The sequence below is a fragment of the Podarcis cretensis genome, assembly GCF_951804945.1.
Source record: "Podarcis cretensis genome assembly, chromosome: Z".
Classification (NCBI taxonomy): domain Eukaryota; kingdom Metazoa; phylum Chordata; class Lepidosauria; order Squamata; family Lacertidae; genus Podarcis; species Podarcis cretensis.
In genome coordinates, this window is record NC_137184.1 from 9,316,908 (window position 1) to 9,334,672 (window position 17,765).

A 17,765-nucleotide genomic window follows, 5' to 3' on the forward strand; every position below is an offset into this window, starting at 1 on the left:
ACAGTATTTATTCATGCAGCTGCAGTCAGTGGCGGAGCTTCATGCTCTGGCACTGGGGGCGGAGAGCAGGCGGGGGCGGGGCTAGCGTGTCCTGGGGTGGGGCGGGCTGCCTGTGGGGGCGTGGCACCCAGCGTGGGCGGGGGGGCAGCTGCAATGGAACCCCACCGGGATCGTGCTTCCGGGGGTGGTGCGCTCCCCACACCCCCCCTCTTCCTCTGCCAGTGGCTGCAGTATTATTATAATATATTTATTCATGCAGCACCTTTTCCCCTGACAGGGACCCAAGGCAGCTTACAGAAGAAGAGTTTGGATTTGATATCCCACTTTATCACTACCCAAGGTAGTCTCAAAGCAACTAACATTCTCCTTTCCCTTCCTCCCCCACAACAAACACTCTGTGAGGTGAGTGGGGCTGAGAGACTTCAGAGAAGTGTGACTTGCCCAAGGTCACCCAGCAGCTGCATGGGGAGGAGCGGGGAAGCGAATCCAGTTCACCAGATTACGAGTCCACCAGTCTTAACCACTACACCACACTGGTAAAATAAGAACAGATAAACACATTAGTTAAACTATGGAACCCCATAGTTAAACTGTGGAACTCCCTCCTTCAAGAGCCAGCGATAGCCATCAGCTTGGATGGTTTTAGATAAGAGGGTTATATAAAGATAAGGCTATCAATGGCTGCTAGCCATGGTGGCTGTGTGGTGCAGTGGCTAGAGTGTTGGACTAGGTTCTGGGAGACTAGAGTTCAAAACCCCACTTGGTCATAAAGCTCACTGAGTGACTTTAGGCCAGTCACTCTCACTCTCAGCCTAACCCACCTCACAAGGTTGTTGTGGGGATTAAATGAGGAGGGAGAGAACTACGTACATTGAGCTTTTTGGGGGAAAGGTAGGGTAAAATGCAAATAATACTGCTACTGCTACTACATCTGAACAACAGTTGCTGGAAATTGTATGTGGGGAGAGTGATTCAGCACTCAGGCCTTTATTTCAGGCCCTACTTTCAGGCAGCCCCTGTGAGAGAAGAAGGCAGGACTAGATGGGCCTTTTAGCTTGATCCAGCTGGTTCTCATTATGCTCTTATCTTGGAAACCAAAGATTATTTTTAGACAGTAATCACTGGTCCTAAATAACTTTAAAAATTGAGTTTAAGGACTTAACTTACAAAGAAACCATCTCATTACTGTTACAGAAATTATGGAAGGGGGGCACATCTTTAAAGTTGTTAACAGTTACAAATATTATGCCTGAATGCATCCTTTCGACTTGACAGCTCAGGGAATATACCTAGCTTTATGAATCATATAAAATCAACACCTCCATTCCAACACCGTTTTGCCCTTGGAAAAATGACTTTCCCCCCTGCCACCTCCCCAAGCTTGAAGACATGTATACACACCTCCCACCCCAGGAAATGCCCAGAGGTGACAATTGCTGGGCTCATTGTTCTCCAAGGGAAGCCAAATCTCATCACCAGACTTGCCTCAGGCTCCAGACATGCAAAGGAAGTTTTATTGTACTTTGGGTGGGTGTTTGTCTATGCTAATCTTATACCTGGGTATCTGAAGAAGTGTGCATGCACACGAAAGCTCATACCAAGAACTAACTTAGTTGGTCTTTAAGGTGCTACTGGAAGGAATTTTTTTTGTTTTACCTGGGACATGTCTGCTTATGCTAATCTTGTACCAAGGACTTGTCTGGACATGTTTGCCAAGGTTACTATTGAAACCCCTGTCTACCCCTCCCCTTTTGTGACATGTCAGTGATGTATCAGTGATGCTGTACGAACTGTATTCTGGGATATGGTGGGAAAGTTTTAAAAGTCCTTGTCACCCCACCCTCTTTGAACCTGTTGCGCAATAAACTTTGGTCTACAGCTATTTGCTCCGGTTGGTGGCTGGACTCCTTCCTTTATTCCGCAGGGACCCGCGGGCTCTGCCTGACAAGCTGGGTGACTGAGCAGCCTTGCACCTAGATTTTTCTGTAACACTTCTAATGTATTTATTTTACAACAGATGCGCTATCTGATTCTGTAACCCTTTTTTGCTTGCTGCTACTTTCCCCATGATATTTGTATTTTTGTTAAACTGCAGAATTTCCCAATAAAACCCCCTTTTTTAAGGATGTGTGTGCTGGCCACATCCCAGCCACATTGGCTCCCCTGCCATGCAAGGGAAGGGTGTTCATGGCTAACACAGAGTGCACACCTTTGTTCGGCCCACTCCCCCCCCCCCTTTAAAGTTCACAGCTGCCAACACACAAGGGGCTCAAATATTCCCACAAGTCTGCCCCTTATCTACCAGCCTCCAAATTCCCCTAGGCCCAGGGCATCTCGAGGTAGTGGGGTATATAGTGTCCAAGTGTGTTGATGTTAAAACAAGAAGCCATTACAACAGGTTTTTTAACAAGTTCTGAAGTTTACTAAAACAGAAAGAAGGACTTTTAAGACAAAGATATGCAATGCTGAAGTTACAGAAAACCAGGATATTCTCTTTGGAGCAAAAAACCCCAAAATAAAGCAGATTAAAATGCAATCTACCCTCACTGGGCTTCCACAATCCATAACATATCAGACTCTCAGAAGAATCTTGCTCCTGAGTAACAACCCTTTATTTCCCTTGTTCCTTATCACATTGAGTTCCTCCAGGATGGCTTCCTGGTTAACATAGGCTCCCCTTGTCAACCTCATGCTCTGCCCCTTGGCTTCCAGGTTCCTGGAAGTTTGGAGCAGGATATCCCACCCCTCACATACTTTGCACCAGGGCTGGCCCAATGCATTTTGGCACCTGAGGCAAACCACAAAATGGCATTTCCCCCACCACCACCAGGAAAGAAGGGGTGAGTGAAGATCTACATCAGGAACAAGGCAAGGTGTGTGGAATCAAATCAGCCTTAACTGATGGTTGAAGTGGAATCAAAGGTTGTCAGGGGGGTAGGGGAAGGGGCCTGCTCAGAATCATGCCAGGTAGATTCTCCCAGGAGACCTCAGAGGGCAGACCCACCATTTCCTTCTGGGTGGGGGGTGGGGTGGAGAAGACCATCAGAGGCCACTGGAGAAGGCTGCCGAGGAGGCAGTACACCCAGCCCTCAAGTAGCACACCACAGCTGTGGCTGCTATGTATCCTTGAAGGTCGGATCTGTTGCCCCTGTGCATTTTCTCACCTGAAGCAGTTGCCTCACCTTGCCTCATGGGTGCACTGGCCCTGCTTGAGATGCCTCCCTTGACATCTGAGCCTCAGGGCATTCAGTAGCTTTCCAAGCTATCCCTGTAATTCTCAATGCACAAGCAAGAAAGACATGTTTGTATGACATGCAAGTCCATGCATGCAACAATATGCATCTGCCCATGCAAAGAGTACAGTGAAGTCCAATTCCTTCATGGCTGCTGGGGCTGCGGGAGAGAAATAATGCAAAAGAGAAAAAAAGCTGAACAAGCAATTTCTGTCATTAGCCTGTCTGCACAATTAGCAGAAGCAAAATGTAAGGTAGGGCAGCCGCAGAGCACATTATGCAAGCAAGAGTAGGGCAAGGGAAGAGGTGGGAGAGAACATCTGCTTTGCATGCAGAGGCTCCCTGGTCCAATCCCCAACATGGGTTGGGAAAGGCTCCTATCTGAAACTCCAGAGAGCAGCTGCAATAGATGGACCATTAGACGGACCTGGTTTAATAAACCAAACCAACAACCATTTGCCAAAATTAATGAAGATTGCAGGATTGAGTTGTTTCTCAGGACAAAGATTACCTAGAAAAATATTTTTGTGGTTGTACCTCAATATGGACAAATAATTCTTTCCTAATCCAAACTGGAGCTCAACAATGACACAAAATGTGAGGATTCACCCTCCAGAGATTCTTGCTTCGCTCTAAGCCCTACCTTGATGCTTGACTGAACATTGCTTCTCATGGTGTCTAATCTCTACTCTGAGGGACTTATTTCTTACACTTGGCAAAGAACAATCTTTGCAGGGAGACAGAAAAAGACTTGTAAAATTTCTCATTGGAAAAGTTGTAGATGAAGGGATCCAAGCAACAGTTGACCATGCTGAAAACTAAGGAGACATAATAAGCTATTTCTACACGGTACCGAAGCTCGCAGGATGTCCAGTAATATCTCACAATCAAACCCACTGTCTGGCAGATGTGGAGGGGCATGAAGCAGATGCCAAAGATGACCAGAGTGATGGTGATCATCTGCTTGGACTTGGTCTTCATCACCTTGCCTCGAAGATTGGCTTGACTGATTTTAGAAATGTAGGCTCCCAACATCACATAAGATACCAGAGAGATGCCAAAGGGAATGAGGAAGCAGAAGATCCCCAGGAAGATTCTGTATGTTAGATAGAGGTAAGCCAGCTCTGACTGGTAGATGCTCAGGCACTTGACTGAGTTGCCGATGACTGAAGTCTTGAGGAAGAAGAAGAGTGGAAGCCCCTGCAGGAAGAGGAAAGCCCAGAAGACCAAGACCAGCTTTTTCAAGGCAGACTTCTTCCTCCAGAGGGTCTTGGCGTTGTAGTGGACAATGGCTTGGTACCTGTGGATGCTGATGAGCATGAGGAAGTAGATGCTTCCATACAGGTGGGTGCTGAGCAGGAAGACTTGAAGCTGGCAGACAAACTGCCCAAAGGGCCAGTGGTTTCCCAAGCTGAAATAGGCCACCATGAATGGCATGACCGGAAGGACAATGATGTCCACCAAGGCCAGGTTGAACTGAAGCATGATGCCAGAATTCCAGCGCTTGATGGCAAACCAGAAGATCCAGAGGCTGATGCTGTTGAAGACCAACCCGCCCACTGAGAGGATGCCCCAAAGGATTGGGATGGAAAAGTGGAGCTCCCACGGCAGGCATTGTGTCACGTTGGTTGCGTTCATTATGTGACGGTGGCAGGCGGCTCCAGATGCTTTGGAAGAGATGTCCACACGACTGCTCGTCCAGGAAGAAAAGAGGAGAAACAAAAGACAGGTTTTCAGTTCCCTGCCACTTCCTAGAAGATATGGTTCAACTGTGTCCTTTCTGTTGTGTAGTTGTGTTGTGCTGTGTGTCCCCCACCCCCCTTTGTATGTTGTAGGTGAAGGTACATTTCCTTTTAAGGTCTTCTAATATGTCCTCTGACAACGGGAAACAACCCCAAAAGGTGGAACCTGTTGTTCATTTCATGACCTCTGTGGTGTGCTCAGAAATTATCTGGTCCTTCAAATGCTGGAGAAATCTGAGAGCGTCTTTAAAACTAGGGCACTTCAATTAGAACACTTGTTTATTGAGCATTCATCCTGATTTGTGTGCAGAAAAAATCTAAGAAGAGCCCTGCTGGATCAGGTCAGTGGCCCATCTAGCCCAACAACCTGTTCCAGATGTCCCAGTGCTAACCCTGCAAAGCAGGACCTGTGTGCAACAGCTCAGATTTGATGACAATTGCCATTTTTGGAGCATGCATTCACATTTGTTTGCACAGAGACTAGATGAAGCTGTGTCAAAGCAAATGTTATCCCAGACTTTGCAGTGCATTTTCTAATTTCGAGGGGAAGTGGGTTTGCCATGTGAAAGCTCCCAATGGGCTCTAAATGTGCAACATACTAGCCATGATGGCTTTGCTCTGCCTGCACAGCCAGAAGCAGCAATTGCCGGTTCCAATTGCCGGTTGCTAGAGACCACAGGAGGAAAGAAGGTTCTTGTACTCAGGTATTGCTTTTGAGTTTCCTATAGAGGCTTATAAAAGGTTCAGGCTTTAGGGTGAGGGGTGGGATGATGATAAACCATTGTTCTGCCCGGACACTGAGGTTCAGTGCCAAGGGCCTTCTGGCGGTTCCCTTGCTGTGAGAAGCCAAGTGACAGGGAACCAGGCAGAGGGCCTTCTCGGTAGTGGCGCCTGCCCTGTCGAACACCATCCCTTCAGATCTCAAGGAAATAAATATTTGACTTTTAGAAGACATCTGAAAGCAGTCCTGTTTCGGGAAGTTTTTAAAGGATTGATGTTTTTATTATGTTTTTAGATATGCTGCAAGCTGCCCAGAATGGCTGAGGAAACCCATTACCCTAAATGGCCTCGGTCCAGTATATCTGACGGTGTGTCTCCACCCCCATCGTTCTGCCCGGACACTGAGGGCCAGCGCCGAGGGCCTTCTGGCAGTTCCCTCGCTGTGAGAAGCCAAGTTACAGGGAACCAGGCAGAGGGCCTTCTCGGTAGTGGCACCCGCCCTGTGGAACACCCTCCCACCAGATGTCAAAGAGAAAAACAACTACCAGTCTTTTAGAAGACATCTGAAGGCAGCCCTGTTTAGGGAAGCTTTTAATGTTTAATAGACTATTGTATTTTAATATTCTGTTGGAAGCCGCCCAGAGTGGTCGAGGAAACCAAGCCATATGGGCGGGGTATAAATAATAAATTATTATTATCATCATCATCCAGGTCTGAAAACAGGCACATGGTCAGGGAGCCAGCCAGAAATAAATCACACAAAGTAAGTGAAGTTAACTCATTATTAAAAGAAACAGTCTTCTCAGGGGAGGCAGGCCTAATGAACACAGCAACTCTTCACGATAGGTCTTGCCCCTGTGAGGCAGTTGTGGAGACAAAAGGACCCTGCCTTCCCATGGCTAAGTCTCCTCGTCCTCCCAGTCCTTCCCAAACAACCTGAGACTACACCTATGAGGCACCTGCTCCTCTTGCCTCATACCTTTCCCAGTCCTGGGAGACCAAGGTGGGAAGAGAGCTTGTCACAGCAGGAGGGGGAGACCCTCCTGGCTTCTTCACCAGCCTGACTCATCTCTGCCTCTTGGCCTCCCTCTTCTCCAGCTTCCTCCTCCGTTTCTGACTTGGGACTTCTCTCTGCTACAAACCCTTCAGCTTCCTCCTCCTCCTCCTCCCAGACTCCCCGCTCTAACCACGCATCATCATTCTACCACCAATCCATGGGCTCTGAGCCTTCTTCTCTTGGGGGTTCCCCAGCTGTTTTCTCCCACTATTCCTCTGAGTCTAGCCAGTCTATGACACATGGACACTGGTGTCTTGAATGATGTAAATACACTCCCAAAGACAAAAGGCTGGTTTTCTTTTCTTTTCTTCCTATTTCTAAAAAGGTGTTTTATTCTACTACAAATAACATTAAACAAACCTTAAAGGATTGGGGGTTGAGGCAACAAGAGCATTCTTACTCCCCGACTGCCCATACCACATTATGGTTTCCCATTGGCTAGTTTTCTGCTTTCTTTAAAAAGAATACACACATAAACACTAGTTACATCCCACCCTTCCTCCACGGAAGACCACACCTCTCACTGGCCCTACCTTGCACCCTCCTTGAGTATTTTTGCTTCATTGGGATGTGTCCTTCAACTGTGATCATGCCTCTTGCTTGTCTGGACAGAGACTAGAGAGGAGTGACTATATGTAGACCCTAGGTCACATTACTTCGTACCTTTAAAGGACATGGAGTCATAGGATTTCAGAGTTGGAAGGGAATCCAAAGGTCATCTAGTCCAACCCACTGCAATGCAGGGATTTCCCCCAGCATCCTCTTTCCAAGCAGGCCTGGTGCCCCGGGACACTTCTAATGCACAAAGAACCCTTTAATGTCTGACACCAGCAGCTGGGATTTAGGGGGTATACTGGCCTTGCACATGGCTTCTCTTAAAGAAGCTTGGGAATTGCAGGTTGTTACAGGTGCTGGGAATTGTAGCTCAGTGTGGCATAATCTACAGCTCCTACAGGAAACGGGAGGAACGGCTTATGAGGAACGGCTAAGGGAGCTGGGCATGTTTAGCCTGGACAAGAGGAGGTTAAGGGGTGATATGATAGCCATGTTCAAATATATAAAAGGATGTCACATAGAGGAGGGAGAAAGGTTGTTTTCTGCTGCTCCAGAGAAGCGGACACGGAGCAATGGTTCCAAACTACAAGAAAGAAGATTCCACCTAAACATTAGGAAGAACCTCCTGACAGTAAGAGCTGTTTGACAGTGGAATTTGCTGCCAAGGAGTGTGGTGGAGTCTCCTTCTTTGGAGGTCTAAGCAGAGGCTTGACAACCATATGTCAGGAGTGCTCTGATGGTGTTTCCTGCTTGGCAGGGGGTTGGACTCGATGGCCCTTGCGGTCTCTTCCAACTCTATGATTCTATGATCTATGATTTTATGAAATCAGAAGACAATAGGAGGTGGGGAGCATGGCTGGTTGCATTGTATTTATAAAATGCTCTTGTGTTAAAGGCTAACTGCACTAGTATATACATTTTTTTGTCCAATGTTGTGCTTAATTAAATAGGGAAAGGAAGACTTTACTTTTAAAACAGTGTAGTAAAAGCTATTGTGGACCACACCATACATTTAAATCATATACAACACAAATTTAAAACACATTACTTTCACCAAAGAAGCCTGAGAACTGTAGTTTGTTACAGGTGCTGGGAATTGTCGCTCAATGTGAAGAAAATTACAGTACCCAGGATTCTTGGGGGGAAGCCACGTGCTTTAAGTATACGGTTGTGTGTGTGTGTGTGTGTGTGTGTGTGTGTCTGTCTGTCTGTCTGTCTGTCTGTCTGTCTGTCTCTATGTTTGTGTCATATGTATCAGCTTTAATTTTGCAATCCTTAATTTGGTGATATTCAATCCCATTGCAAAATAGTGACAGACTGCCCAACACATTTCCCTAGTTCTCTACTGTTATGTACTGAGCTGAATCCTAGAACAATAGGATCCAGAATGCAGCAGTCTGATTGGTCCACAGGAGCCACCCAATCCAGCTCCAGGTGGAAGTGAATCAGCGACCTGATTGGCCTGCAGGAGCAGCCAATCAGGCTTCTGGAGGAAGTGAATCCGCAACCTGATTGGCCTACAGGAGCAGCCCGGAATTAGCCAATCACGCGGGGCCCATTGTGTAATTAATGTATATATAGCTAGACGTTTTGGGGAAAGTTTCATTCATTGCTACTACGAGCTGAATAAAGAGCATGAAATTTACACTCGACTCCGAGTATATTTCATCTACAGTGCTGCTATTTTTTCCCTTGCTGAGGATAGGGAGAAAGAGAAGGAACAGATGTGTGTGAGACATGTTTGGTACAAGACTGTATACATGTGTTTCTTTAACTCCATTGCAGTCAGTGGCACCATCAGGACTGAATTGTAGGTCAGATGCCCAGGGGCCCCACTTAGCATAACAAGAAGAAGCCCCCTCTCACAATGCAGCAGAGCTGGCTTGCCACATTTTGAAGTACACAAAGCAACACACATTACCACAGAGAGTCTCCTTGCTGCTCCCTGTAAGGCATTGAGTCCAGACTCAAATATTGCCCACACACAACACTGATTTCAGTTCCCTAATTATGACCACCCGGGTTCCCTATTTCCAAAATCCATTTCCTCTGTGACATATTCTCCTGCAAGCCAGAACAGAAGCAGGAAATCAAATAGGGGTATGTACTTCCTGAAATCCATGCCCACCTCTGAGCCAAAACAAAACTGGCCTATTGGCAACTTGCATGGAAGTGGGCAGCCTTTGGCCCTATGGATGTTTCTGAACCACAACTCCCATCAGCCCCAGCAAGCACAGCCAATGGTCAGGGCTGATGCAGGTTGTAGTTCAGCAACAACTAGAGGGCAAAATATTCCCCATATTGGAATTACGGTACATCTTCGCTTTTTGCTTTCAGACCTCTATCTAATTATCTGTGCCTAGGGGAACGTTGAGGGACGTGGGTGGCGCTGTGGGTTAAGCCACAGAGCCTAGGACTTGCCGATCAGAAGGTCGGCGGTTCAAATCCTCGTGAGGGGGTGAGCTCCCGTTTCTCGGTCCCTGCTCCTGCCAACCTAGCAGTTCAAAAGCACGTCAAAGTGCAAGTAGATAAATAGGTACCACTCCAGCAGGAAGGTAAACGGCGTTTCCATGCGCTGCTCTGGTTTGCCAGAAGCGGCTTAGTCATGCTGGCCACATGGCCCAGAAGCTGTATGCCGGCTCCCTCGGAGAGTAAAGCGAGATGAGCGCCACAACCCCAGAGTTGGCCACGACTGGACCTAATGGTCAGGGATCCCTTTACCTTTAAGGGAAGGTAGGGGGGCTGCTTTTGCCTCTGGCCCAGCCCACCACTGCTATGTAGCCCCTAACATTTGTTCAGAAGGGAATGTGACACCCCTGAATTAAAAAATGTCCCCCACCCCTGAGATAAACCATTGTTTCCCATTGCATCAAAATGCAAGAAGTATCGGTTTGGTGCAACCCAGAAGCAGAACCTTCTAATTTCCTCCATTCATGCATAGAGGAAGGAGCAGAAGGAACTTGCAAGATAAGGGCTTGTGCCATTGCTTGTGATCTGGACCAGTAAGTCACAAACTGGTGTGACTGTGAAGCAAATCTAATGGCCTTAAAACAGGACTGGGGAAACAGCTGTCCTCTTGATGTTGTCCTCCACCTCCCAGCAGTCAACATCTTGGGGGCCACCTGTTCCCCACCATTCCATCTGAAGAGCTGATCAACAAAATTTAGTGTTTGTAAATTAAAAAAAACACATATCCAGGGCTTCCCAAGTGTTCTGCAAAAACAGCGTTTTAAAAAGCCAGGGCTGTGACAATGAAAAAAACCCAAAAGAGTCCTGTGACAATGTAATAACTAAGTGGTGTTCAGCCCAACCTGACTTGTTTAGTTAGAAGCAAGTCCTGTTGTGCTCAGTGAGGCTTGCTGCTGAGTAAGCATGCATAATACCACATCTTAATGGCAGAAGAGACATAGCAAGCTGCAGTGAATTTTTTTTTTTAAATTTTTTTTGCAGGGGAACAGTTAGGACCAGAGGTGCCAGCTTGTGAGGGCAATTGGTGGGGGTGTTGTTGCACATGTGACATTGCAATATCCTGGCATTGTGCACATGGACATCATGCCTCCTTCTCTAAGCCAGGCAGAAGCTTCCCTCATTTGGGGAAGGAGTAGACCTGCCAGAATGCAATTTGCAAAAATAAATGGGTCCCATGGTAGCTTTCCTGTGGTTTGACAAGCCACAGCCCTAGAAATTTCTCACCGTTATTTCCTCTACTGGGCTTGGTTTCTTGAGAACAATCAAGCATCGTCAGTCACAGGAAAATAAGGTTGAGGCAAAATGCCAGCAGCCCATGATGCTCATACGAGGCTCCTGCAAGGAGGGAGGTACCTGTGCGCATGATGAGCATGGATGCTTCCTTGGTGCGCATTGGGGTCCTTGGGGTCCATTGCTTCATGTCTGGGGACAAGTGGGGCCTTTGCACCTCCCTTAGGATTTGGCCTGGCTGCCTCTGCTCTTTGTCCCTCTCTCTTGCCATCCTAGGTAAGCCAGTAAAAGGTAAAGGGACCCCTGACCATTAGGTCCAGTAGTGGCCGACTCTGGGGTTGTGGCGCTCATCTCGCTCTATAGGCCGAGGGAGCCGGCGTACAGCTTCTGGGTCATGTGGCCAGCATGACTAAGCCGCTTCTGGCGAACCAGAGCAGCGCACGGAAATGCCGTTTACCTTCCCGCCAGAGTGGTACCTATTTATCTACTTGCACTTTGACTTGCACTGCTAGGTGGGCAGGAGCAGGGACCGAGCAACAGGAGCTCACCCCGTCACAGGGATTCGAACCGCTGACCTTCTGATTGGCAAGTCCTAGGCTCTGTGGTTTAACCCACAGTGCCAGTGGTGGCTGACAAAAACTGGGGTGATTCATCCAGGGTTGGGGTGGGACAGGAACTACTGAATTTTTTAAAAAATACTTTTTTTTGGAACAAGAGCAATAATCAGAGCCCTGCTGAATCAGCCCAAGGAAGACCCTTCTAGTCTACTATCCTGGCTGTCAGGATGCTACAGGTGAGAGCTGTGTGCAGGGTATTCATAGAATCATAGAATCATAGAGTTGGAAGAGACCACAAGGGCCATCGAGTCCAACCCCCTGCCAAGCAGGAAACACCATCAGAGCACTCCTGACATATGGTTGTCAAGCCTCTGCTTAAAGACCTCCAAAGAAGGAGACTCCACCACACTCCTTGGCAGCAAATTCCACTGTCGAACAGCTCTTACTGTCAGGAAGTTCTTCCTAATGTTTAGGTGGAATCTTCTTTCTTGTAGTTTGGAACCATTGCTCCGTGTCTGCTTCTCTGGAGCAGCAGAAAACAACCTTTCTCCCTCCTCTATGTGACATCCTTTTATATATTTGAACATGGCTATCATATCACCCCTTAACCTCCTCTTCTCCAGGCTAAACATGTGCAGCTCCCTTAGCCGCATCGTTTCCAGGCCTTTGACCATTTTGGTTGCCCTCCTCTGGACATGTTCCAGTTGTCAGTGTCCTTCTTGAACTGTGGTGCCCAGAACTGGACACAGTACTCCAGGTGAGGTCTGACCAGAGCAGAATACAGTATTGACCAAAGGTGGACAAACTAGCCCAGATGGAGAATGACCGTTCCCCCACCAGAGGTACTACCCCTCCCCTAACACCTATACGATGAATAGTTACCTGAAAAGGCATGGTCATAACGAAAAGTTAAGCCAGAGGTCAAATCAAAGCCAGTTACTAACTGGGTCGAAATGAATCTGTGTGTGTTTGTGTGTGTTTATTTCACAACATTTATACACAGCTTGATTGTAATAAAACCTCTAAGAAGGTTTACAGAAAAAACTAAAATTAAAATTATTGACAAAATATATTTAAAAACAGGTAATTAGAAACCTTTTAAAAACAATTAAGATCAGCATTAAACTAAAAAGAGACTAAAACATGTCAGCTCATCCTCTATGCATCTGGGTAGGTTTGCTTGCTTGCTTAAATAACATAGTTTTAAGCAAGCACTGAAAAGAGAACAGTGAAAATGCGTGTCTGATGCCAACAGGCAGGGAGTTCCAAAGTGTAAGTGCTGCTACACTGAAAGAAGAATTCCTTAGAAGTGCACAATGGGTATTACGGTATGTGGCACCTGTAATAGTACCCGTTCTGCAGATCGAAGCTTTCGAGTGGTGTAAGGTGAATCCCACAAATAAACTGACCCCAGGCTGTTAATGGCTTCTCACACGAATAATAACAGCTGAACTTGGCCCAGTAGCAAGTGAGCAACCGTTGCAGGTGTCTGAGCAGAGATGTTATAGGCAGACAGAAGCAGGTCACATTCTGACAGCAACTGTGCTGCAGCATTCTGCACCAACTGCAGCTTCTGGATCAAGTACTGTACTGTACAAGGGAAGCTGTATGTAGAGTGTGTTGCAGACTTGGCCCCGTAACAGAGCCAGGTCTGCAAACCAAAGTGGGATTTCTTTGTGGGAAGTGGATTGCTGTTTCCCTTTCCCTCTCCTTCTGTACAACCAGATTGCAAGCTGGTTTCTCTATGTACCCTACTGAGTAAAGATAAAGATGTTCTGCTTCCCCCTTTCACAATATTTGCCAATATAGGAGATAGTCAAACAGTGCTCCAGAGCCTGCTGTTTCCTCTTAACTGTGCACAATGAATCAAGCAGCCAGGAGCCATGAACGTGAAGAGCATTCTGCTTATTTGCCAACCACCTGGCAAGTCTTAAAACTTAATAGGTATGCTGCTGATGCCTCAGTTTTTAAAGAAAATATACCTGTGGTTAAAACTGGAGGTCACATCCATGTGGCAGTTTATTCCATTTCCCTATCTTAATTTTTCACATTATATTTGAGCTTTCACGCAATGTAAAAGCCATTTCTGGGAAGCAAATGGACTGTAGTTCATGTTTAGTGCTCATGTCTATGTTATCTGATTGCAGAAAGTATCTCTATGCAGCCCTCTTAAAACAGAAAACTCAGAAGTAAAGTGAGGAAATTTTGGGCAGCTTACCAGTTCCTTCCTGCCATTTTCATGGGAGAGTCACAGGGGAACAGAAGCAAGCTTGTGCAGACAGGGTGGGGGAGCAGCAATGTTGACCACCGATGTTCATTGGTGTGAATGAAATTTAGCATGACATGTCAGCATATTGGTCTAATGCAATGGGTACCACAGTGTGAAAGGAGTATTAGAAAACACGAGAGAGGAGCTAGCATTATAAGGAAGACTAATGCAATATTCCCCATTCCCCTAAGTCTCTTTACCCTCCAACTCAGAAACAGAAACTCTCATGAGTCTGAGTGTGCATATTATTAAGAATTTTACATTGAAAGCTGATTTCTGTTCCGTTTTCTTTGCTTATTTATATCCTCTGATTTTATTTAGTTCGGCCTCGATGGTAGCAGATGGGCAGCTTTAAATTTCCCCATATTTCAATAAATGTCTGTATACAGATAAAAAACCCCCCAAAAGGCAACGAATACAACCATCAAACCATCAAACACTATGCAGCTGCAGCAAGTTAAGATCCCTATCAACTATACTTCAACACAGGGATATATTTTTTGTTTATCAAGGCTGGGGTGTGTGTGTGTGTTTGTGTTTTGCTAAGAGATCCAAAACTACACACACTTAGAGGATGTGTTGCTTGCTGCATGTTTGTGCCTTGGTTTTCCTCCCAGGAACTCAGGGCTGTGGATCTTGTCTTCCCCTCCCCACTTTTTATGGTCACAGCACCCCTGCGAGGTAGGCTAGGCTGAGATTTGGTAATTCAGTGAAACTGTGAAACTGCTTTGCTTGTGGTTATTTATCAGGCAATTTGGGGTCTGGTAAAGGTAAAGGGACCCCTGACCATTAGGTCCAGTCGTGGCCGACTCTGGGATTGCGGCGCTCATCTCGCTTTATTGGCCGAGGGAGCCGGTGTACAGCTTCTGGTCATGTGGGCAGCATGACTAAGCTGCTTCTGGCGAACCAGAGCAGCACACGGAAACACCGTTTACCTTCCCGACAGAGCAGTACCTATTTATCTACTTGCACATTGACGTGCTTTTGAACTGCTATGTTGGCAGGAGCAGGGACCGAGCAACGGGAGCTCACCCCCTCACGGGGATTCGAACTGCCAACCTTCTGATCGGCAAGTCCTAGGCTCTGTAGTTTAACCCACAGCGCCACCCACATCCCATGGGGTCTGGTAGTTTGCTGTAAATATCACATGTTGCATTTAAGCTGCTTTTCTGGCTTTGTGCGTGTTTATTTTTCTTTTCATGATCTGTGAATGGCACTATATCTTTGTAACTTGCTTTTCTTCCCAGATGTTGATAGTTGTGTACATTATCCTCCCCACCTTCATATTTGCAACAGCCCTATGAGGTAGGTAGAGTTAACATATGTATATAAGCAGCAGTTCTTGTCAATAGATTGCTGGCACAATCCACATAGAGTTTATGTGGCTCAGATCCTGTCAGCATCCCGGCACCTGACAATATCTAACATTGCTTACAACCCCATAGTGTTTTATCTTTTACCTTTCCTTTTCCGAAGGACATTTTCTCACTTGGACACCAATAATCCTCTTAGGGAATTGGAAAAGAGCCTGTGAAATTTCTCGTTGGCAAAGTTGTAGATGAAGGGATCCAAGCAACAGTTGACCATGCTGAAGACCAAAGAAATGTAATAGGTGACTTCTAAGTGGTACAGAACCTTGCAGGACACGCCATGATATCTCACAATGGAAGCCATGGACCCACAGATGTGGAGGGGTGTGAAGCAGGTGGCAAAGATGACCAGGGCAATGGTGATCATCTGCTTGGACTTGGTCTTCATCACCTTGCCTCGAAGATTGGCTTGACTGATTTTAGCAATGTAGGCTCCCAACATCACATAGGACACCAGAGAGATGCCAAAGGGAATGAGGAAGCAGAAGATCCCCAGGAAGATGCCATAGGCTAGGTAGAGATAGGTCAGCTCTGACTGGTAGATGCTCAGGCACTTGACCGAGTTGCCAATGACTGAAGTCTTGAGGAAGAAGAAGAGTGGAAGCCCCTGCAGGAAGAGGAAAGCCCAGAAGACCAAGACCAGCTTTTTCAAGGCAGACTTCTTCCTCCAGAGGGTCTTGGCGTTGTAGTGGACAATGGCTTGGTACCTGTGGATGCTGATGAGCATGAGGAAGTAGATGCTTCCATACAGGTGGGTGCTGAGCAGGAAGACTTGAAGCTGGCAGACAAACTGCCCAAAGGGCCAGTGGTTTCCCAAGCTGAAATAGGCCACCATCAATGGCATGACCGGAAGGACAATGATGTCTACCAAGGCCAGGTTGAACTGAAGCATGATGCCAGAATTCCAGCGCTTGATGGCAAACCAGAAGATCCAGAGGCTGATGCTGTTGAAGACCAACCCGCCCACTGAGATGATGCCCAAAATTACTGGGAGGGCAAAGTGGATCCCCTCTGGCTGGCATTGTGTCACGTTGGTGGTATTCATTCAGTGAAGGAGACAGGTGGCCTAAGTAGAGTTGTCCGTACACGTTCCAATTCAGAATACAGAGTTGGCAAGCAGGAGGAATGATAATTTGCTTGTGGTAGGTGAAGTCAGCTGCTAGCAGTGCCCTTCTGTCACAGCCCTGAAAGTGTGGCCGAGGTGGGGCCCTTCTCCCCTGCCCATTTCCTATTTTTCTCAGGGCTTCTTCTGAGTCAGTTTCACACCCAAAAGAAAGACTGAAACTTGTGTTGCTTCTCTTGCACAGAAATCTGGCACTGACACTTCAAGTCTTTCGGTTTTTGTTTTTGTTTCAGAGAGTTTAACACTGAACTTTAAAAGCATGGGGCTGAGTCCACCTAAGGCCCCATCTGCATTATACGTACATTTAAAGCATCACCATCCCACTTTAAATAATCATGGCTCCCCCCAAAGAGTCCTGGGGACTGTAGTTTGTTCAGAGTGCTGAGAGTTGTTAGGGGACCCACTATTCCCCTTCACAGAGCAGCAATTGCCAGTTTCCTGAGGAAAAGGATTGACTCTTAAAACATTATGGGAATGGTAGCTCTGCATGGGGAGTAGGGGGTTTCCTAAGAACTCTCAGCATTCTGAACAAATTACAGTTCCCATAATCCTTTTGGCAGGGAAGCCATGACTGTTGGCAACGGTGTGATACTGTTTTAAATGTACAGCGCTGAAAACACCTGTCATCCTAAAATGTCACCTGAGTTGAATTTCTCCTCCATCCCTACCTGTGATTACTAATGACGTTGCGCAGTGTCAAAATTGCACTTGATTACAACCATTCCCCTGTGCACCCACACTTCTCAATCGCTCAGGTCCTGATGCATAGAATCATAGAATTGTAGTGCTGAAAAACTGGAAGGGGCCACAAAGGTCATTCTAGTCCAACCCCCGCAATGCAGGAAACTTTTGCCCAACATAGCGCCTAAACCAATGACCCTGAGATTAAGAGCCTCATATTCCACCAACTAAGCTACCCCAGTGCAGATGGAGAGGTTGAAGTGCCAAGTACCAGCAAAGATGTTGGTGCCCACTGGAATTGGTAGGGCAGGAGAAAGGGATCCTTGGTGGCACCAGAGATAATGAGTGGCAAAGTCAACTCATTCTACTTTTGTTCTTATCCTCCTTCCTGCTGGGTTCACTTATTTACTTACTTATTGCACTAATATTCCATGCTTTTTTCTCCAAGGAGCTCAAGGTGGCACATGTGGCTCTTCCCCTCCTTGTGTAATCCCCACAACAACCCTGGGAGACAGGTTAAACTGGGAGGCGGTGACTGGCCCAAGGCCACCCAGTGAGCTTCATGGCTGTGTGGGGGATTTGAACCCTGGTCTCCCCCAGCTCCCAGCCTGACACTCTAACCCCTGGGTAGGCAACCTAAGGCCCGGGGGCCAGATGCGGCCCAATCGCCTTCTAATTCTGGTCCGCGGACAGTCCAGGAATCAGCGTGTTTTTACATGAGTAGAATGTGTCCTTTTATTTAAAATGCATCTCTGGGTT

The 17,765-nt window shown here is 46.9% G+C and overlaps 1 protein-coding gene across 1 annotated transcript; it reads right to left on the minus strand.

Annotated features, from left to right (window-relative positions):
* Positions 1–2,405: 2,405 nt before the first annotated feature.
* On the minus strand, positions 2,406–16,628 carry LOC307207787 (uncharacterized protein). Its single transcript, XM_079961849.1, has 3 exons — positions 15,322–16,628; positions 6,675–6,685; positions 2,406–5,083 (listed from the first exon to the last, which is right to left on the minus strand). The coding sequence occupies exons 1-3, from the start codon at positions 16,245–16,247 to the stop codon at positions 3,933–3,935; spliced, it is 2,088 nt and encodes a 695-aa protein (XP_079817975.1). The 5' UTR covers positions 16,248–16,628; the 3' UTR covers positions 2,406–3,932.
* Positions 16,629–17,765: the final 1,137 nt, after the last annotated feature.

Excerpts from the sequence above, each read along its gene's own strand:
- LOC307207787 (XM_079961849.1), bottom strand. The coding sequence starts at position 16,247 with ATGAATACCACCAACGTGACACAATGCCAGCCAGAGGGGATCCACTTT.